Below are 23,423 nucleotides of genomic sequence, written 5' to 3'. Positions count from 1 at the left end.
AAGCTGCCCAGCTCAGCAACCCACCTACATAACCCCTAGCTCAGGGGTTCCCAACTTTTTTTTATGCCATGGACCCCTACCATTAACCGGGGGGTCCATGAACCCCAGGTTGGGAACTCCTGCCCTAGACTAATTTACAATGACCATTTAACCTACCAACGTTTGGTCTGTGAGAGGAAACCAACATGGTCATGGGGAGAATGTACATGCTCCTGCTAGGCCGCAGCAGGAATTGAACCCGGGTAGCCTGTACTGTAAAGCATTGTGCTAAACACGAGCTACCTTGCCACTGCAGAGCACAGTATGGCAAAGCCTGACAGAGCATCAGAAAGCAGGTTATTTGTGATGCTGCTGAACAACACAAACAGTAACATGGTCCATCTCATTGTTGAAGACTGCTGGGCAACAATTACCCAGGTTAGATTTGTCTAGCTGAAGAGGAGACTTGCAAGCAACTTCCCTTATTGTTGGACCGGTCCTAGTGTTAAGCAACTTGGCTGGAGGTGTGACTGGTTCTAGAGTACATGTCTTCGATATACAGCTGAGGTTTTATCTGTTCCTTTGTATCCATTGGTCTCATCTGCATCTTGATATCATGTGGAGTGACTCAGATTGGCTGGACAAGCTGCTTCTGTGATGACGGGGAATCAAAGAAACCCAAAATTGTCCACATCTGCTTAACTTGGCTTAAATACTTCACTTTATTTATTTATTTATTTTTATTTAGTGATACAGCGGGGAATGGGTTCCTAGCAACTCACCTGTTTAACCCTAGCCTAATCATGGGACAATTTACCATGACCTGTTAACCTACTACCGGTACACCTTTGGACTGTGCAAGGAAACCAGAGCACCCAGAGGAAACCCATGCACACGCAGGAAGGACGTACAAACATTTTACAGAAGACAACGGAATTTAACTCCTAACCACTCCTCGCTTTAATAGTATTGCCCTGTGCCCTATTACTGTGGCACCCTGCTGTTGTGCTGGGCTATGCCATTGCTGGTGACAAATATTTTCTTGGAACTGCCTAAAATTGTGCTTTTAGTACATTCTATAAATACTGCCTAAAAGAGATCTGATTTGGATCATTGTTTTCAAGATTCAAAATTGTATGTAAATCTTGTCTTTGGGATTGGAACATTTTCTTTAATCATTTGACCAAAATTATTTAATCATTTTGTTTAATCAGGACTGTGCTGCTGATGGGATGAAGTGAAATTTTACACTTCATGCATTGACTGGTGTCCTTATAGGAATAAAGTCTGATCATTTTCTGAACCAAACATTGGTATGAGTATAGTTTTGTACACCAATTGCTTAACTGAGCTCTCTGATCATTGCAGTCTTCATTTTAATTTTCAGCTGTCCAAATAATTCCTGCCACAGTGCAGCCGGCAACTCCCACCACAATTAAGGTCTTCACTGGAACGCCGAAGCCTGCCAAAGTCCCACGTACTCCACGGATCTCTGGTGAAGACAGAAGTTCTCCAGGGAACAGGACAGGTACGAGGAAATGAGGATGGCGTGGGTTTTAATGGGTTGGACCTTCCTTCATCTGCCTGAGCTGCTAATGCTTGCCAGCTGTCTGTTGCCCGAATCCTCTTTTAATTTGCATCATCTCCAGGCATGAACCTCTGCAAGGGAGCTGGCTCCCAGCTAATCAGTGTGGGTCAGCATAGTACAGGGTTTATCCCAGCGTAAATGGCTAGTCCCACACACGATTTGTTTTGACAGTCATTATAGCCAAGCCGTTTTAATCACAAGTCTATTCAGACACAGCCAAAATCTAATTAAACATGCTACTAAAATTATTTCAAATTTTTAAACTGCTTTACAAATATAAAGAAAGCAATTAAAAAGCGTCTACTCATTCTGCCTCACAAGTAGTGAATTCAGTCCTTGAGTTCGCATCATCTCGCAAGGGAATTCCATCAATTACACAAAGTACTGGAGAGGTGTTCAAACCTTTGATATGCCATGGATCAATAATATTAAGCATGGGATCTGTGGACTTCAGCTTGGGAACCCCTGACCTAGAGGAACTTGGCAAATCAAGCAACATTTATGGAAGGGAATAAGCAGTCAATGTTTCAGGCTGAGGCCCTTCATCAGGACGGAAGGATGAGAGCAGAAATAAGAGAGTGACAAATGGGAAGCAGCACAATTGACAGGTAAAATCAGGTGCGAGGGTGAGTTGGGGAGCAGGGATGAAGTGAGGTGGTGGGGGAAGCAAGGAAAGTCAGAAGGAGGAGGAATCTGATCGGATAGAGCAGTGAACCATGGAGAAGGAGGTGGAGGAGGGGCACCAGAGGTAGGTGATGTCCAGGTGAGGAGAAGGGAAAAGAAGAGGTGAGAGGGTAATCAGAATGAGGAATGGAAGAAGAGAAGAGGGAAGGGGGAGAAATTGATGTTCATGACATCAGATTGGAGGCTACCAGGACAAAAGACAATGTGTTACTCCTGCAATCTGAGCGTGGCTTTATTGTGGCAGTAGAGGAAGCCATGGACCAACATGTCAGAATGGGAAAGAGAAGTCAGATTAAAATAGGTGACCACCAAGAGATCGTGGTTTTAGCGGTGGACAGAGCAAAGGTGCACAACAAACTCCCCCTGCCCAAATTGCATCAGGTCTCACCGATGTAGAGGAGGCCACACCATATACAGGAGCCAAACCCAACAGACTTGCAGGTGAAGTGTTGCACCACCTGGAAGTTCTTTTTGAGGCCCTGTATGGTGGTGAGGGAGATGTAGTGCTTGTCCTGTTAGTTTTATTCCCTGTAACCTTTTCAACCTTGTAGTCCCATCAACTCAACCATTTTTGCCAGGTTTAATTACGGTGGCCTAACAATCTGCCATGTAGAAAAGTGAGAGGAAAGGGAAACCCCTGAGATCTGAGGGAGGACTTGGCAAAAGCAGTGCTGGAGGTTCAGTTTGAACCCAAGGGTGCTGGAGCTGAGAGGAGTCAGCACTGTGCCAGAAACAGTATGTACCTCCGAGATGTTGTGCCAACATTCCATCATCGCCACAATGCATTGATTACTTATCTTTCTGGCCCAGCAAAGTACACCGACCAGCGACCCAACTATTTAACCCTAGGCTAATCACAGGATAATGCACAATGTTAGTTATCCTACTAATCAGTACATCTTTGCAATATGTGAGTAAACTAGAGCACCTGGAGGAATCCGACACGATCACGGGGAGAAGCGTACAAACTCGTTACAGATTATGTCAGAATTGAACTCCAGAGCTATAATAGTATTTGACATCCAATCTATCTAATAATTATCTCACTTTTATCTGCAGAGAAACTGTTCCTTACAATACAATTAAATTAAAATCTTCGTTGGCTTTAGCACACTTTGGAATGTTCTGAGGCTAGGTCTTATCTTTATCCGTGACCACCTCATACCTGATATTCTTTTTTACCCAGTATTTTCAAAGATCATCCATCACTTCATTGGTGTTGATAGGATTTGATGAGCAGCTTGATAGTTGTGGGTTCAAATCAAACTGTGACATTGGTGAAATTCATGCACTTTGCAACTATGAACTTGTCATGTCCTATGAGGAAGGGAACTTGAAGATAAAGAAATTGGATAAAAATGGGCTTGGTGATTGGAAGCAGAGCATGGTAACGGAGGGATATAGAACATAAAACAGTACAGCATAGATCAGGCCCTTCAGCCCACAGTGTTGAGCTGAACTAATTGAATAAATAATCAAATGACCGACTAAACTATCCCTTCTGCCTACACAATGTCTTTCCACTTCCCTCACATTCAAAGTTCAAAGCAAATTTATTATCAAAGTACATACAGTGCCTATAAAAAGTATTTCCCCCCTCTTGGAAGTTTTCATGTTTTATTGTTTTACAACATTGAATCACAGTGGATTTTATTTGGCTTTTTTGACACCAATTAACATGTCAATGTGAAAACAGATCACTACAAAGTGATCTAAATTAATTACAAATATAAAACAAAATAATTCAATGCATGATTACTCATCCCCTTCAAGTAAGTATTTAGTAAATGCACCTTTGGCAGCAATTACAGCCACAGATTTTCAATTGGATTGAGTTTTGGACTCTGATCTGGCCACTTCAGGACATCAATTTTGTTGTTTTTAAGCCATTCCTCTGTAGCTTTGGCTTTATGCATGGGGTCATTGTCTTGCTGGAAAACAAGACTTTTCCCAGGTCACAGTTCTCCTGCAGACTGCATCATGTTTTCCTCCAGGATTTCCCTGTATTTTACTGTTTTCATTTTACCCTCTACCTTAACAAGCCTTCCAGGGCCTGCTTCAGTGATACAGCCACACCATGCTTCACGGTAGGGATGGTGTGTTTTTGATGATGGACGGTGTTTGGCTTACACCAAACATAGCATTTAGTCTGATAGCCAAAAAAGCTCAATTTTGGTTCAAGCTGACTTCAGAGTCTCCCACAGGCCTTCTGGCAAACTCTAGCTGAGATTTCATGTGAGTTTTTTCAACAATGGCTTTCTCTTTGCTACTCTCCCATAAAACTGCAACAGGTGAAACACCTGGGCAACAGTTGTTGAATGCACAGTCTCTCCCATCTCAGCCACTGAAGCTTGTAACTCCTCCAGAGTTGTCACAGGTCTCTTGGTGGCCTCCCTCACTAGTCCCATTCTTGCACGGTCACTCAGTTTTTGAGGGCGGCCTGCTCAGGTATATTTACAGCTGTGCCATATTCTTTCCATTTCTTGATGATTGACTTAACTGTACTCCAAGGGATATTCAGTGACTTGGAAATTTTCTTGTATCCATCTCCTGAGTTGTGCTTTTCAATACCTTTTTGCAAGGTTACTTGGAGTGTTCTTCTGTCTTCATGGTGAAGTTTTTGTCAGGATACTGACTCACTAATAGTTGAATCTTTCAGATGCAGGTGTATTTTTACTACAATCAATTGAAACACCATGACTGCACAGATGTGCATAATTTAACTAATTATGTGACTTCTAAAACCAATTGGGTGCACCAGTGATGGTTTGGTGTGTCATATTAAAGAGGGTGAATACTTATGCAATCAATTATTTTGTGTTTTGTGTTTGTAATTAATTTAGGTCACCCTGCAGAGATCTCTTGTCACTTTGACACAAAATAGTCTTTTCTTTATTGATCAGTGTCAGGAGAGCTGAATTAAATGGACTGTGATTCAATGTTGAAAAACAATAAAACATAAAAACTTCCAAGGAGGGTGAATACATTTTATAGGCACTGAATATGTCACCATATACAACCCTGAGATTCATTTTCTTATGAGCATACTCAACAAATCTACAGAATAATTGCTATAATGGATTCAATGAATAACCGCCCAACTTGTGCAGAAGACAACAAACGCTGTAAATGCAAAAAGAAACAATATATAATATAACAATAATATAGATAAATAAGCAATAAATATCAAGTACATGAGATGAAGATTCCTTGAAAGTGAGTTAATATGAGTATTTCAGTGTTGGGGCAAATGATGTTGAGTGAACCTTTGGTTCAAGAGCCTGATGGTTGAGGGATGGTAACTGTTCCTGGTCCTGGTGGTGCAAGTCCTGAGGTTCATGTGCTTACTTAACATGTTTTCAGGTTTGAAGGGCCATGATCATTGGTGTGCTGTCAGATTAAGTGCTGTTTTATCAGTATTTTGTCATTTTTACTAATGATTTGGTTGAGAGTGTAGGTGGCATGTTTAGTAAATTAGCATATGATGCCAAAATTGTGGGTGTAGTGGATAGTGGAGAAGCTTACAATGCGATTTAGATCCACAGGGAAAGTGAAAAAGAGAATGGCAGATAGAATTTAACCCTGACAAGTCGTGTACTTTGGTAAGTTAGACACCTGGATGGGAAGGATATGGAGGACTATGCAGGTTAATGGGACTGGGCAGTTTAAATTGTTTAGTACAGACTAAATGGGCCAATGGGCCTGTTTTTGTGCTGTATTTTCCTGTGACTCTATGACTCAAGTCTATGTAACTTCAGACCGTTACCTAGTTGGTTCCTGACACTCAGTGTTTTAATTATCCACATTCAAAGCTGTAATCTATCACAAAATGCGAAGTTAATTTGCACTGTTTATACAGTATTGAAGCAGAAACTGACAAGCAGAGTTGTTTGCTCTCCAGGCAACAATGGGCAGATCCAACTCTGGCAATTCCTCCTGGAGCTTCTCACAGACAAGGATGCACGTGACTGCATTTCATGGGTTGGTGATGAAGGCGAGTTCAAGCTGAACCAACCGGAGTTAGTGGCTCAAAAGTGGGGTCAGCGAAAGAACAAGCCCACCATGAACTATGAGAAATTAAGTCGAGCTCTCAGGTAAGTCACCTGACATTCCAACGGTTATACTGTTGCAACTCAAGACTGATGAAGAGTTTCAGCCCATAATGTCAGCTTTTTATTCCATCGATGCTGCCTGATCCGCTCAATTCTTCAAGTATTTTATGTGTGTTGCTTAAATTTTATTCCTACCTTTTAAGGTACATTATGATTGGCCAAGGAAATTGAGTCAGTGTAATCTGCTGATTATAATTATAGCGTTCAAATATAAATCATATAAATTCAAATTATAGCTGCCTGCAAGAAGATGATCTCAAGGTTGTAAATGGTATACATACTTCGGTAATGAATGAAATATTGATTGATCTCAGAGTCTCCGTCTGCATAAACTGTCTGATTCATTTGGCAGCCTCCTTTGGTGAAGAGCTTTCTGACCTTGAACCGAGTTTTCGACTTTGCTCACGGGTCTTTGGTGCTGCCTGTAGGCTTACTGTTTCTCTGCACTTTGCTGCAATCCGCATTGGTATAAAAGTAATTTCACACCCTCCTTTTGAATAACCCATTCACGCATCCACTGAGATCCAGGCTGTGATTTGCAGCATGAGTTTATGGCTACCCATGTTTTAAGATGGGTTGAGTTGATTCTCGCTTGCGGTATGCTGATTACTGAGTCAGCTAGACACAGGAAGCATCATTCTGGGCAGAGACACTTACCACCAGTGGAAAGTAGCTTCTGTTCTACTTTCAAACAGATAAAATGACCTTCATTATGTAGACTCAGTGGCAACTACTAGGTACCACATGTACCTAATTGAAATTTCCGCAGAGTGTATGTTAGTGATCTTCTGCTGCTGTAACCCATCCACTTCAATGTTCAACATGTGTGTTCACAGGGGCTCTTCAGCACACCACTGTTATAACACATGGTTATTTGAGTCAGTGTTGCCTTCCTGACAGCTTGAACAAGTCTGGCCATTCTTCTTTGACCCTTTCATTAACGAGGCATTTTCACCCCCAGAATGCAGCTCACTGGATAATTTCTGTTTTTTGCATCATTCTTTCCCTACCTTTTTATACCATGGACCCTACCACTGACTGAAGGGTACATGAACCCCAGGAGATCAGCAGTTTCTGAGATACTCAAGCCATTCCATCTGGCACCGATCATTCCACGGTCAAAGTCACTTAGATCACATTTCTTTCCCATTCTGATGTTTGGTCTGAACAACAACTGAACCTCTTGACCGTGCTTTTATGTATTCAGTTTAGATTAGATACCTGATTAGATATTTGCTTTAACAGGCAGGTGTACAAGTGTGTCTAATAAAGTGGTTGTGACTGAAAGAATGTCATAGTTGGGAGTTTAACATCAAAGGATATACTTTGTATGGAAAGAACAAGCAGGAAGGAATAGGTGGTGGTGTGTATTGGTAAGAGATGAAATTATATCTTCAGAAAGAGGTGACATAGGATCAGAGAATGTCGATTCTTTGTGGTTGGAGTTAAGAAGCTGCAAGGGTAAAAGAAAAACATTATGGAGATCATATACAGGCCTCCAAATAATAGCCAAGATGTGCGGTTGACATTGCAAGGGGAGCTGAAAGGGGCATGTAATAAGGGTAATGTCACAATTGTAATGGGGGGCTTCATTATGCAAAGGGATTGGGAAAATCAGGTTGGTGTGAGATCGCAAGAAAGGGAATGTGTTGAATGCCTACCAGATGGCTTTTTAGAGCAGCTTGTGCTTGAGCCTACTCAGGGAAAGGCTATCTTAGATCGGGTGTTGTGTAATAATCCAGATCTTAATTAGTCAGGTTAATGTAAAGAAACCCTTAGGAGGCAGTGATCATAATATGACTGAATTCGTACTGCAGTTTGAGAGGGAGAAGCATAAGTCGCATGTATCTGTATTGCAATGGAATAAACAGGATTACAGAGGCATGAGAGAGGAGCTTGCCCAGGTGGATTGGAGGAGGATACTGGCAGGGATGACGGCAGAACAGAGATGGCTGAAAGTTTCTGGGAATAGTTCATAAGGCACAGGATAGATATGTCCCACACAAGTTGTTGTTCTCAAATGGCAGGGGTAGGCAAATGGGGCTGACAAGGGGACTGCATAAAAGCCAAGGAAAGGGCGTATAAGGTAGCAAAAGTGAGTGGAAAGTTGGATGATTGGGAAGCTTTCAAAATCCAATGAAAAGCAACTAAAAAAGCTGTAAGAAGGGAAAAGATTAAATGAGGGCAAGCTAGCTGTAATATAATACAGGATACTAGAAGTTCTTTCAGTTATATAAAGAATAAAAGGGAAGTGAGAGTCAATACTGGACCAATGGAAAATTATGCTGGTGAGGTAGTAATGGGGAACAAAGAAATGGCAGATGAACTTAATAAGTACTTCACTTCAGTCTTTACTGTGGAAGACACTAGCTCTATGCCAGAGGTGTCAGGGTGCAGGAGTGAGTGCCATTGCTATTACAAAGGAAAAAGTGCTAGGGAAACCGGAAGTCTTAAGGTGGATAAGTCACCGGGACCAGATGGACTACATCCCAGGGTCCTGAAAGCAGTTGCTGAAGAGATAATGGATGCATTAGTCATGATCTTTCAAGAATCACTTGATTCTGGTATGGTCCCAGACAACTGGAAAATTACAATTACAATTAAAAGTGAAAATTACAATTAAAATGAAAATTACAATTAAAAGTGAAAATTACTTCACTTTTTAAGAAGGGCGGAAGACAAGAGAGAGGAAATTATAGACCAGTTAGCCTAACCTCAATGGTTGCGAAAGTGTTTGAGTCCATTATTAAGGACAAGATTTCAGAACACTTGGACACCAGTAGAAACATAGAAAACCTACAGCACGATACAGGTCCTTTGGCCCCCAATGCTGTGCCGAACATGTACTTACTTTAGAAATTACCTAGGATTACCCATAGCCCTCTATTTTTCTAAACTCCATGTACCTATCCAGGAGCCTCTTAAAAGACCGTATCGTATCTGCCTCCACCACTGTTGCCGGCAGCCCATTCCATGTACTTAGCACTCTCTACATCAAAAAACCTACCCCTAACATCTTTTCTACATCTTCCAAGCACCTTAAAATTGAAAAAATAAGTGATTAAAAGAAGTCAAAGTCAGCATGTTTCTGTTAAGGAAAATCTTGCCTGACAAATCTGTTGGGATTCTTCGAAGAAGTAACAAGCTGTCTGGACAAAGGAGAGGCAGTAGATGTCATTTACTTAGATTTTCAGAAGGCATTTGATAAGGTGCGTATGGCGTTACAGGGTTCTGGCATGGATAGAGGAATGGCTGATAGGCAGGAGGCAGTGAATGGGAATGGGGCCCTTTCTGGTTGGCTGCCAATGAGTAGTGGTGTTCCTCAAGGGTCATTATTGGGACCACTATTTTTCACGTTGTTTGTCATTGATTTAGATTGTGTAATTGATGGCTTTGTGGTAAAGTTTGCAGATGATATGAAGATGGGTGGAGGAGTAGGTGGTGCTGAGGAAGCAATGCGATTGCAGCAGGACTTAGACAAATTGGAAGAATGAGCAAATAATGACAGATGGAATACAGATTTGAGAAATATATGATAATGCATTTTTGCAAAAGGAACAATAATGTGGACTTTTATTTAAATGCGGAGTAGGTTCAAACGTCAAGGGAACAGAGGGACTTGGGAATCCTCATGCAAGATTCCCAGAAGGTTAATATACAGGTTGAGTCTGTGGTAAAGATGGCAAATGCAATGTTGACATTTATTTCAGGAGGAAGAGAATATTCAAAAAAGATAAAGATGAAGCTTTTTAAGATGTTAGTCAGGCCACACTTAGAGTATTGTCAACAGTTTTGAATCAGAATCAGGTTTATTATGACCGGCATGTGATGTGAAATTTGTTAACTTAGCAGCAGCAGTTCAATGCAGTACATAATATTGAAGAGAAATAATAATAATAAATAAATCAATTACAGTATACGTATATTGAATAGATTAAAAAACGTGCAAAATACAGAAATACTGTACAGGCAGTTCCCGGGTTACGAACGAGTTCCGTTCCTGAGTCCGTCTTTAAGTCGGAACAAGTACATCCGGTATTATTTAGCGTCAGTCAAATGTTTGTCTTAGTATACATTTTACCTTTCTATGCATATAAAGCACTTAAGAAACGTATGTATTCCAATAATTAAACCACTGTATTGCTTAGTAATAATTGTAGCTTTCATTGTAGCCTTTCACATGCTCCATTATTCTCACTTTATCCTTTAAAATTGTTCCGATCGTTGACCAATTGTAGCCTAACACTTTTTCAATGATCGATGGCGTTTCACCTCTTTCCAAACATTTTATTATTTCCACTTTATTTTCAATCGTGATCACTTCCCATCAACAGAACAGAAACACTGTGGGCAGCGGGTCCCGATCTCCGCCGGCTCCCGAGGTCCGCTGGGTCCTGAGGACCACCACACTGAATTCCCCAGATCCTAAAGTCCACCACACTGAGCCAGGTTAAATGGGACAAGTGGGGGCTGTGCTGGGTTTGGGTATTTGATCCTCCACGATATTCCACGTGGGAATTTAAACTGGAGGTGGCATTGTTTTTTTACGAGGTTGAGTTGCAAGCTCAACATTCACCTGGCACGGATGATACGGGAGTCACTGGATCAACATCAACCCAGCACGGGAGTGGTCTGTCACTGGATTGAACTCGGGAAACTCCATTCTCGAGCCCAACACTAATCTCACTGTGCCACCAGCCGACTGGAACGGGGGGGGGGGGGGGGGGGGGGGGGTGGTCAGGATGAATCTTGCTAAGAAAAATTTAAGCAAAATACAAGGTTACACACTCAACACAGTGTCAACGGCAACGACTTAAAATGGTGGACGGCGTTCTCCTTCCTCGGTTCGTAAGCACAAGTTGTCCATAAGTCGGACGTTTGTAACTCGGGGACTACCTGTATATTTTTTTAAAAGTGAGGGCCCCTTATCTTAGAAAGGGTGTATTGTCATTGGAGTGAGTCCAGAGGAGATTCACAGGGATGATTTTGGGAATGAAGGGATTAATATGTGAGGAGCATTTGGCAGTATTGGGCCCATACTCACTGGAATTCAGAAGACACTCCTATGTCTTACAGTCACTGGGTGTATGATTTCAAAAGGTCCTTTTCGTTCGGATCACAATTGGTTCCTGTAGTGATGTCTGGCAGTTCAAATCTGTCAGATGCCTGGGAGTTTTCAATAGTGTAATTCTTACAGATTACGGAAGTTTTTGTTGTCTTTAGTTTTAGATTGTATCCTCTCAAAAACGTTTATTTAAAAGTTTTTTCAAGTTTTTGTGAGGTGAGAAGCAAAAACCATTTTTTTAATAAAGTCTGTTTTCTGGATATATTTCTATTTAATGTGAACAATTAAAGCAAGAATATGATGCTAAGGCTTTCTAAGGCATTTGTCAGACCATACTTGGATATTGTGAGCAATTTTGGGGCCCTTTTCTGAGAAAAGATGTGTTGGCATTGGAGAGGATCCAGAGGAGATTTATGAGAATGATCCTGAGAACGTATAAGGAGTGTTTGATGGCCTTGTGCCTTTATTCTGTGGGGTTTAGGAGATGAGTGGGAATCTCATTGAAACCTATGGAATATTGAAAGGTCTACATAGTGTGGGTTCAAGAGGATGTTCCTCTTGAAAGAACAGAGATGAGAAGGAATTTCTTTAGCCAGAGGGTGGTGAATCTGTGGAATTCATTGCCCTGGACAGCTGTGGTGGCCAAGACGTTGGGTATACTTAAAGCGGAGGTTGATAGGTTCATGATTAGTCAGAGCATCTAAGGTTGTGGGGAGAAGGCAGGAGAATTGGGTTGAGAAGGAAAATAAATCAGCCATGATGGAATGGCACAGCAGATTCATTTGAGCCGAATGGCCTAATTTTGTTCATATGTCTTACTGTCTTATTATTAGAATCATATTTCAGTGATGATCTTGAAAGAAAAATACAAGCCAGTATTTGGTACATGTATCTGGAGTTTACATTTTCAGGAAGAAGAAGTGCACTTCTTGGCTGATTCAGTTATCAAATGCCACCTGTTCCTGTGAAATTCTCTCTTTCAATTCATCCCATAAAATCCCAGTCACCACACCGTCCACTAACACTTAGCGTGACTCAGTCAGTGCTCAGACTTGTGTTTAACTGAAGTCTGTGATATTTCTGTGAGATCGCGAACATTTAACATTTACTGCCCACCTGCTATGGTATGCATCTCATGCAGAGGAGAGAGGGAGAAGTGATAAAGGATTGGACTTTGCTTGAAGCGGAGGGAATTGAGAGTTCCATCAGCTTCAAAATGTGTGAACAATCAGTTCATTGCAGTGGAAGTAGAATATTGGTTGTCTTAAAGGAAAGGAGTGTAAGACATGTAAGATTTGGTCACGTGGCCCATTGAGTCTGTTCATTCAATGAGAGCACTGACCTCAGTCCCACCTTTTGCTTGATTTATTTCTGTTGCTTAAACTGTTGCTTTATTTCCTTGTGCCCATCTTTAATGAGTACAATGACTGAACCCTTCCTTGTGTTAGAAATTCCACAGTTCAAGCAGAAAACACTTTCATCTCATTAACATCAACACAAGTGATTCCTTCGCGCTCATTATCTATCAGCTTATACTCCTTCTCCTCCCCAATCTTATTTTGGCTTCTTCCAAACCCCCCCCCCCCTCCTTCTTTTCCAGTCCTAATGAATGGTCTTGGCCCGAAACTTCAGTTATTTATTATAGACCTTGGCTAACTGGCTGAGTTCCCTCTACACTTTCTGTGTGTTGCTTATCTCAGTCTTACCTGGGATCCAGCCCCTTGTTCCAAACTTTCCAGAATGAGGAAATGGCCTGTCAGTGTTTCTGGGAAGTGCGATTGTCACAGTGGGATTTTCTCTCTTTCATTTACATTAGATCAATCTGGACTGAGTAAATCCACAAAATGTTGGGGAAAGTCATCAGGTCAGGCAGCATCTATAGAAATGAATAAACTCTCAACATTTCAGGCTGTGGCACTTGTTCAGAACTGGAAAGGAAGAGGGAAATCACTGGAATAAAAAAGTGGGGGTGGGAATAGCGGCTAGCTAAAGGGTGATAGATGAAGCCAGGTGTCTGGGAAAAGTAAAGGGCTGGAGAAGAAGGAATCTGATAGGATAGGAATATAGACCATGGGAAAAAGGGAAAGGTGAGGGGCACCTGAGGGAGGTGATAGGCAAGTGAGGAGAAAAGGTAAGAGGACAGATTGAGAAATAAAAAAGGGAAAGCAGAGGGGAAAAAATTACCATAAGGAGAATTTGATGTTCATGCCATCAGGTTGGACGCTACTGAGATATGGAGTATGAGTTGTTGCTCCTTCACTCTGAGGATGGCCTCCTCGTGGCAAAAGAGAGGGCCGTGGACCGCACTGCCTGCATTGCCTCTTGGAAGATGTAGGTCTAATCTCGCCCAATCTCCTGAACAATTCAGGCTTATTTCACTGAGTTGTGTGAGGTAAAATTGTTGCTTTATAGCAGCAGTACACTGCAAAGACGTAAAATTCCTACAAATGACAGAAATAGATAGTGCAAGGAATTTATAATTAGCTAATGTTTATGGACTATTCAGAAAACTGGTTGCAGACGGGAAGAGGCTGTTCCTGAATCGTTGAGTTTGTGCCTTCAGGGTCCTGTACTGCCACCTTGATGGTAGTAACGACTGGAGGGCATGGCCAGAATGGTGAACGACCTTCATGATGGATGCTACCTTCTTGAGGCACTGGTTCTTGAAAATGTCGTCGATGGTGAGGCAGATTGATTGTAGAAAAGGTCATTGTTCAGTTTACTAATTTCTTGTTGATTTTTCTTTGAACCAAGATCGCACTGTGCACTCGCATTTATTAGTTTTCATACCACTTAAAAATGTTTTCTACTCTTTCAAGCAAATGACCTCATTTATCCACATCACACTCCATCTGCCATCTTCATGCCCACTCACCTTCTTTGTACATCTCATTACATCTTCCTCACACGCATTTTCTCACCCAGTTCTGTGGCGTTGGTAAGAGGATACCTTACACTTTGGCTTCATCCAAGTCATTAATATAGATTACAAATACTGATCCTCGCAACAGCCTGCCAAATGGTCCTATTTAAAACATAGAAATCTATAGCACTTACAGGCTCTCCTGCCCACAATGTTGTGCCGACCATGTAACCTACTCGAGAAACTTTCTATTTTTCTAAGCTCCATGTACCTATCCAAGAGGCTCTTAAAAGACCCTATTGTATCCACTTCCACCACTGCCGTTGGCAGTGTATTCCATGCACCCGCCGCTCTCTGTGTGGAAAAACTTACCCCTGCCATCCCCTCAGTACCTATTTCCATGCACCTTAAAACTATGCCCTCACGTGATAGCCATTTCAACCTTGGGGAAAAGCCTTTGGCTATCCACACGATCAATACCCCTCATCATCTTGTACACCTCCATCAGGTCACCTCTCATCCTCCTTCGCTCCAAGGAGAAAAGGCAAGTTCACTCAATCTATTCTCATAAGGTGTGCACCCCAATCCAGGCAACATCCTTGTAAATCTCCTTTGTACTCTTTCTATAGTATCCACATCCTTTCTGTAGTGAGGTGACCACAACTGAGCACAGTACTCCAAGTGTGTTCTGACCAACATCATATATAGCTGTAACATTATCTCATGGCTCTTGAACTCAATCCCATGGTTGATGAATGCCAACACACCACACGCCTTCTTAACAACGCTGTCAACCAGCGCAACAGCTTTGAGCTCAGACTCCAACACCTCTCAGATCCTCCACACTGCCAAGTCTTATCATTAATATTATATTCTGTCTTCAAATTTGACCTACCAAAATGAACCACTTCATACTTATCTGGGTTGAACTCCATCTGCCACTTCTCAGCCCAGTTCTGCAACCTAATGATGTCCCGCTGTAACCTCTTGACAACCCTCCAGACTATCCATAACATCCCCAACCTTTGTGTCATCAGCAAACTTACTAACCCACCCAGAACAGATCCCTGAGGCATTCCACTGGTCACTGATCTCCATGCAGAATATGAACCATCTACAAACACCCTTTGCCTTCTGTGGGCAAGCCAATTCTGGATCCACAAAGCAAAGTCTCCTTGGATCCCATGCCTCTTTACTTTCTGAAGGAGTCTTGTATGGGGAACCTTATCAAAAGCCTTACTGTAATCCATATACACTACATCCACTGCTCTACCTTCCTCAATTGTTTTGTTACTTCCTCAAAGAATTAGGTCAGGCTTGTAAAGCACGACCTGCCCTTCAGAAAGCAATGCTGACTATCCCTAATCAGATTATGTCTCTCCAGATGCTCATAAATCCTGCCTCTCAGGAACTTCTCCAACAACTTGCCCACCACTGAAGTGAGACTCACTGGTCTATAATTTCCTGAGTTATCTCTACTTGCTTTCTTGAACAAGGGAACATTTGCAGCCCTCCAGTCCTCCAGTACTTCTCCTGTCCCTATTGATGATGCAAAGATCATTGCAAGAAACTCGGCAATCTCCTCCCTCACTTCCCACAGTAGCCTGGGATATATCTCATCCAGTCCCGGTGACTTATCTAACTTAATGCTTTTCAAATGCTTCTGCACAAGCTCTTTCTGGGCCATTAGTCTGTAAGGGAGAAACAAATGGTTCAGGTAGTTGTGCTGTTGCCTCATGGGTACCATCCTGACCATTGCTGTCTTTGTGGAGTTTGTCCACTCTCTGTGACTATGTCCCCAATCCCAAAAAGTTAATTAAAGGTAAAGACTAAAGATTAATTATGTTTGTAACATGTACATCAAAACTTAAAAGTGAAATACATTGTTCTGTGTCAACAACCAACACCATGTGCTGGGGCAGACTGCAAGTGTCGCCATGCTTCCAAGTAGATGGTTTGAGGCAGTTTGTTCCTTCTGCCATTTCCCCAAGGCTTCTGCTTGGTCGCAGTGCATGGCCTTAATGTTCTCAATTCCATCCTGAATGCTCCTGCCCCACTCTGAGTCATAAATGATCTGGATGATGGGGTGGTAAATTGGATTAGTAAGTATGCTGATGATACTAAGGTAGGAGGTGTTGTGGATAATGAGGTGGGTTTTCAAAGCTTGCAGGGAGATTTATGCCGGTTAGAAGAATGGGCTGAATGTTGGCAGATGGAGTTTAATGCTGAGAAGTGTGAGGTTCTACATTTTGGCAGGAATAATCCAAATAGAACATACAGGGTAAATGGTAGGGCATTGAGGAATGCAGTGGAACAGAGAGATCTAGGAATAACAGTGCATAGTTCCCTGAAGGTGGAGTCTCATGTAGATAGGGTGGTGAAGAAGGCTTTTGGAACGCTGGCCTTTATAAATCAGAGCATTGAGTACAGAAGTTGGGATGTAATGTTAAAATTGTACAAGGCATTGGTAAGGCCAAATTTGGAATATTGTGTACAGTTCTGGTCACCGAATTATAGGAAAGATATCAATAAATTAGAGAGAGTGCAGAGACGATTTACTAGGATGTTACCTGGGTTTCAGCACTTAAGTTACAGAGAAAGGTTGAACAAGTTAGGTCTCTATTCATTGGAGCGTAGAAGGTTGAGGGGGGATTTGATCGAGGTATTTAAAATGTTGAGAGGGATAGATAGAGTTGACGTGAATAGGCTGTTTCCATTGAGAGTAGGGGAGATTCAAACGAGAGGACATGATTTGAGAGTTAGGGGGCAAAAGTTTAAGGGAAACACGAGGGGGTATTTCTTTACTCAGAGAGTGATAGCTGTGTGGAATGAGCTTCCTGTAGAAGTAGTAGAGGCCAGTTCAGTTGTGTCATTTAAGGTAAAATTGGATAGGTATATGGATAGGAAAGGAGTGGAGGGTTATGGGCTGAGTGCGGGTAGGTGGGACTAGGTGAGATTAAGAGTTCGGCACGGACTAGGAGGGCCGGAATGGCCTGTTTCCGTGCTGTGATTGTTATATGGTTATATGGTTATAAAGACTACAGGGAGTTAGGAAGGAAGTTGAGAAGTAGGACCTCAAAGGTAGTAATCTAGGGATTACTGTCTGTGCCATGCGACAGTGAGTGTAGGAATAGGATGAGGTGGAGGATAAATGTGTGGCTGAGAGATTGGAGCAGGGGGCAGGGATTCGGATTTCTGGATCATTGGGACCTCTTTTGGGACAGGCGTGACCTGTACAAAAAGGATGGGTTGCACTTGAATCCGAGGGGAACCAATATCTTGGCAGGGAGGTTTGCTAAGGGTATTGGGGAGAGTTTACACTAGAATTGCTAGAGGGTGGGAACCGAACTGAAGAGACGGAAGAAGGGGCGGTTGGCTCACAAATAGAGAAAGCTTGGAGACAATGCAAGAGGGAAGATAGGCAGGTGATAGAGAAGGGATACAGTCAGACCGATGGTTTGAGATGTGTCTATTTTAACGTAAGGAGGATCGTGAACAAACCGGATGAGCTTAGAGCATGGATCAGTATTTGGAGCTATGATGTTGTAGCCGTTACGGAGACTTGGAAGGCTCAGGGGCAGGAATGGTTATTTAGAGTGCCAGACTTCAGATATTTCAGAAAGGACAGGGAGGGAGGCAAAAGAGGTGGGGGTGTAGCACTGCTGATCAGAGATAGTGTCACGGCTGCAGGAAAGGAGGAAATCATGGAAGGATTGTCTACATGTAGAGTCTCTTGTGAGTGGAAGTTAGAAACAGGAAACGGTCAATAACTCTGCTGGGTGTTTTTTATAGACCACCCAATAGTAACAGGGACATCGACAAGCAGAAAGGGAGACAGATTCTGGAACGGTGTAATAATAGCAGGGTAGTCGTGGTGGGAGATTTTAATTTCCCAAATATCGATTGGCATCTCCCTAGAGTGAGGGGTTTAGATGGGGTGGAGTTTGATAGGTGTGTTCAGGAAGGTTTCCTGACACAGTATGTTGATAAACCTACAAGAGGAGAGGCTGTACTTGATCTGGTATTGGGAAATGAACCTGGTCAGGTGTCAGGCCTCTCAGTGAGAGCGCATTTTGGAGATAGTGATCACAATTCTATCTCCTTTACCATAGCATTGGAGTGGGATAGGAACAGACAAATTAGGAAGGTGTTTAATTGGAGTAAGGGGAAATATGAAGCTATCAGGCAGGAGTTGGGAGCATAAATTGGGAACAGGTGTTCTCAGGGAAATGTATAGCAGAAATGTGGCAAATGTTCAGGGAATATTTGCGTGGCATTCTGCCTAGGTACATTCCAATGAGACAGGGAAAGGATGATAGGGTACAGGAACCGTGGTGTACAAAGGCTGTTGAAAATCTAGTCAAGAAGAAAAGAAAAGGTTCAAAAAACCAGGTAATGATAGAGATCTAGGAGATTATAAGGCAAGCAGAAAGGAGTTTAAGAATGAAATTAGGAGAGCCAGATGGAGCCATGAGAAGACATTGGAGAGCAGGATTAAAGAAAACCCCAAGGAATTCTGCAAGTATGTGAAGAGCAGTAGGATAAGACGTAAGAGATAGGACCAATCAAGTGTGACAGTGGAAAGGGGTGTATGAAACTGGAGGAGATAGCAACAATACTTAATGAATACATTGCTTCAGTATTCATTACGCAAAAGGATTTTGGCGATTGTGGGGATGATTTACAGCAGATTGAAAAGCTTGAGCATATAAACATTAAGAAAGAGGATGTGCTGGAGCTTTGGAATGCTTCAAGTTGGATAAGTCGCCAGGACCGGATGCGATGTACACCAGGCTACTGTGGGAGGTGAGGGAGGAGATTGCTGAGCCTCTGGCAATGATCTTTGTATCATCAATGGGGATGGGAGAGGTTCCGGAGGATTGGAGGGTTGCAGATGTTGTTCGTTTATTCAAGAAAGGGAGTAGAGATAGCCCGGAAAATTATAGACCAGTGAGTCTTACTTCAGTGGTTGGTAAGTTGATGGGAAAGGTCCTGAGAGGCATAATATGACTAGGAATAGTCAGCATGGCTTTGTCAAAGGCAGGTTGTGCCTTATGAGCCTTATAAACACGTTGGTGATGGTAGAGCAATAGATGTAGTGCATATGGATTTCAGCACGGCATTTGATACGGTATCCCATACAAGGCTTATTGAGAAAGTAGGGAGGCATGGGATCCAAGAGGATCTTGCTTTGTGGATCCAGAATTGGCTCGCCCACAGGGTTCTATTCTGCATGGAGGTCGGTGATCAGTAGTGTGCCTCAAGGATCTGTTCTGGGATCCCTTCTCTTTGTGATTTTTATAAATGACCTGGATGAGAAAGTGGAAGGGTGGGTTAGTCAATTTGCTGATGATACAAAGGTTGGGAGTGTTGTGGATAATGTGGAGGGCTGTCAGAGGTTACAGCAGGACATTGATAGGATGCAAAACTGGGCTGAGAAGTGGCAGATGGAGTTCAACCCAGATAAGTGTGTGGTGGTTCATTTTGGTAGGTCAAATTTGATGGCAGAATATAGTATTAATGGTAAGACTCTTGGCAGTGTGGAGGATCAGAGGGATCTTGGGGTTTGAGTCCATAGGACACTCAAAGCTGCTGCACAGGTTGACTCTGTGGTTAAGAAGGCATTTGGTGCATTGACTTCATCAACCATGGGATTGAGTTCAAGAGCCAAGAGGTAATGTTACAGCTATATAGAACCCTGGTCAGACCCCACTTGGAGTACTGTGCTCAGTTCTGGTCACCTCACTACAGGAAGGATCTGGAAGCTTTAGAAAAGGTGCAGAGGAGATTTAATAGGATGTGGCCTGGATATGGAAGCATACCATATGAGAATAGGTTGAGTGAACTCGTCCTTTTCTCCTTGGACCAGCAGAGGTGAGTGGTGACCTGATAGAGGTGTGTAAGATGATAAGAGGCATGGATCGTGTGGATAGCCAAAGCTTTTTTTCCCAGGGCTGAAATGGCTATCACAAAAGGGCACAGATTTAAGGTGTTTGGAAGTAGGTACAGAGGAGATGTCAGATAAGTTTTTTACGCAGAGAGTGGTGAGTGCATGGAATGGGCTGCCAGCGACAGTGGTGGAGGCGGATACGATGGAATCTTTTAAGAGACTCATGACATGTACATGGAGCTTAGAAAGATAGAGGGCTATGGATAACTCTAGGTAATTTCTAAAGTAAGTACATGTTTGGCACATGTGGGCTGAAGGGCCTGTATTGTGCTGTAGGTTTTATACGTTTCTAATAGAACATAGAACAGCACAGTACACACAATTTAACCCTTCACTCCAACATTTCCCTTCAATTTTTCTTTTCATTCATATGCCTACCTAAGAGTCTCATAAATGTCCTTAACATATCTGCCTCTACGAACACCCCGGCAGGGCATTCCACACACCCATCACTCTGTGTGTGGGGAGGGAGAAAAGCTTTCTCTGACATCCCCGCAATATACTTTGCTCCAATCACCTTAAAATTATGCCGTCTCATATTAGCTAGTGCCTGTTTGGGAGGTATAGGGTGTGAAGATTATTTGTCACATAGTACTGAAACATTGAAACATAACAATGAAATGCATTGTTTGTGTTATCGGCCAACACAGTCTAGGGATGTACTGGAGGTAGCTCGAGTGCTTCCAGCTGCAACATGGCATGCCCACAACTTGCTAACCCTAACCTGTATGTCTTTGGAATGTGGGAGGAAACCAGGGCACCCAGAGAAAACCCACGTGGTCACGGGGAGAACGTACAAGCTCCTTACAGACAGTGGTGGGAATTAAACCCCAGTCTTCTGTTTAATCGCTTGGGCTGTAAAGTGTTATGCTAACCACTACACTACCATGCCGCCCACTAGATTAGCCACTCAAGTGTGTTTAGTATATAAGCACGTGGTAGAAACTATGAAGTGGGGGGTGGGTATGTGAAGAGAATAAATGTATAGTGCAAACTTGATGGGCCAAAGGACCTGTTTATTTGCCATATATCTCTATCACCAAGTGAAGGTTAAAGAAAGAAGTGTTTTCTGGGCAGGACCATGGGAAAGATTGTAAATGGTGAAAGGAAGTCAAAGTGAAGTGGTGTCATTTTTAAACAAGATTTCTGGCTGTTGTGACAAGTCACTGGAGAGACACTGAAGCTGGTGATATAACGGTCTTTATTCATCATGACAAGCTGACATTCTCCTGGAAACCCTCTCCATAGAGTCCCACAACTCAAAGTACATCACATTTTTATGGGCTTAAGATCAATGGTAGCAGTAGCTGAATCGATAGTTACAATCACATCATTTACTTCAATACTTTGGGTTGACAGTGCTTCTTTTGAATTGCATATCTGCAGTAGCAAACCCCTCTGAATGATCAAATACCTTCTCTGGGACAAGGTAAGGATCCCAACCACCCAGGATGTGCCCTCTTCTCAGGAAGGAGGTACAGCAGCCTGAAGGCGCACACTCAGCAATTCAAGAACAATTTTTTTCCCTCTGCCATCCGATTTCTGAATGGACTTGGAACCCATGAACACTACCTCACTGCTTTTTTTCCAAATTAGTTTTTTCCACTACTTATTTAACTTAACTATTTAATAGACATATATAATATACACACACATATACAAATAAAAACACACATACACGTACATAATGCAACTCAGTTTTTTCCCTCTATATTTGCTGATCATGTATTTCATCGTACTGATGCCGTAAAGTTAATAAATTTCATAACCTATGCTGGTGATATATTAATTCTGATTCTGATTCAGATAGTCAAACAGCTTCTGGGGTCAGAGACCCCAGACACAAAATTAAAGCTGTCATGGTTGACTCTCTGAGTACATAACCATCCCAAGTATTGACTGATCAACTATGCATGTAACCATGTTTGACAAAATCGGTCTGATCGGCAAGCTTCCTTGAACTCAGTCACAATGGTACAAATACATAGCCAGTGTTGCCTTGTTTGATGTTTGATGCAGGCCAATTAACGTCTGTCTTGCGTTTGGCTGATGCAGGCAAGAACGTTTCATGGTCACTTTACTCTGCAAGCTGTATCTCTTGAGCAGCCAGTCTTGTGCTAAGGGCTGCCAGCCTGTAGACAATGCTGTTTGTAAAGCTGTACCTTTAACTTCAGGCTGTTGATTGCTTTCAGTTTACAATAAGAACATAAGACTCACTTGAATTAATATATGCTGTAGTCACATAATTTCATAACTCCAGAATAATCCCTAACACCCTAATATCTTCTCTCACGCCCAGATATTATTACGACGGGGACATGATCTGCAAGGTCCAGGGGAAGCGGTTCGTCTATAAGTTTGTGTGCGACTTGAAGACGCTCATCGGCTACAGCGCAGCGGAGCTGAACCGTTTGGTCACAGAATGTGAACAGAAGAAACTGGCCAAGATGCAAATCCACAGCATGGCTGGACAGCCAGTCACCACGGTAACGCTGGCTGCGGCCTCACTGCAGCCTGACAAGGACAGTTGAAGGATCTCGCCCCAAGGCCTGTAGCTTGGTTTTGGGGGAGTTGGGGGGGTAGGTGTGGGAGGAGGGGGTCGGGGTGCGCGCCCTTCTTTCGCTTCTCTTGAGCGGCACCTGTCCTCCAGTGTCCCGATCAGGTCGAGCAGCTGGCTTCTTCCTCCCTGCTTCTGGGACTGTACAGTGTTCGCGTGGCCTCAAGGTGAGGCTTGAGGCGGGGATCTGTGTCCCACTGTCTGGTTGTACACTGCGTCAGTAGTGTGAAATGGGACAGGCTTCAGCAGCAGACTTCATGGTATGTTTAAAAAAATGTGTACTGGCTTCACCTTATTCTATCAAATTTTTTGAGTTATTTTTGCAGATATTTTTACCCTTATGTGAATTTTGAATAAAAAAGTGTACTCCATTCTCCTCGTGTGATTCATTTTCCATACTGTCATAAATGTTGTTGATAATCCGAGACCATAATACATAGGTGGGAAATAAGGTTATTGCGCCCCATCAAATTCTCTCTGCCATTATTGGAGTATAAAAGTATAAATTTTAACTATGAAGTCAGTTATTTGCTATGCATGTACTCAATTTAGTAGAATGAAATCTTAGGAATGTAGAAGACAATGGTGTGTTAATGAGAGGTAGCTAAAGAGCTAAAGAAATGTA

General features: G+C 42.5%; 1 protein-coding gene across 4 annotated transcripts in view; it reads left to right on the top strand.

Moving 5' to 3' along the window:
- The window catches only part of gabpa (GA binding protein transcription factor subunit alpha), an 83,581-nt gene extending 60,412 nt beyond the window's left edge, over positions 1 to 23,169 (top strand). For all 4 annotated transcript variants that reach the window (XM_073044846.1, XM_073044842.1, XM_073044845.1 and 1 more), the window contains 3 exons: positions 1,367 to 1,507; positions 6,153 to 6,345; positions 22,541 to 23,169. In XM_073044846.1, coding sequence (XP_072900947.1) covers positions 1,367 to 1,507; positions 6,153 to 6,345; positions 22,541 to 22,772 — 566 coding nt within the window. In that variant the 3' untranslated portion in view covers positions 22,773 to 23,169. The remainder of the gene's footprint in view (positions 1 to 1,366; positions 1,508 to 6,152; positions 6,346 to 22,540) is intronic.
- The last annotated feature ends 254 nt before the right edge of the window (positions 23,170 to 23,423 follow it).

The sequence above is a fragment of the Hemitrygon akajei genome, chromosome 5 (genome assembly GCF_048418815.1).
Source record: "Hemitrygon akajei chromosome 5, sHemAka1.3, whole genome shotgun sequence".
In the NCBI taxonomy this organism is placed as follows: Eukaryota; Metazoa; Chordata; class Chondrichthyes; order Myliobatiformes; family Dasyatidae; genus Hemitrygon; species Hemitrygon akajei.
Note: the sequence above shows the minus strand (reverse complement) of the source record. Positions and strands in the feature narration are given on the sequence as shown.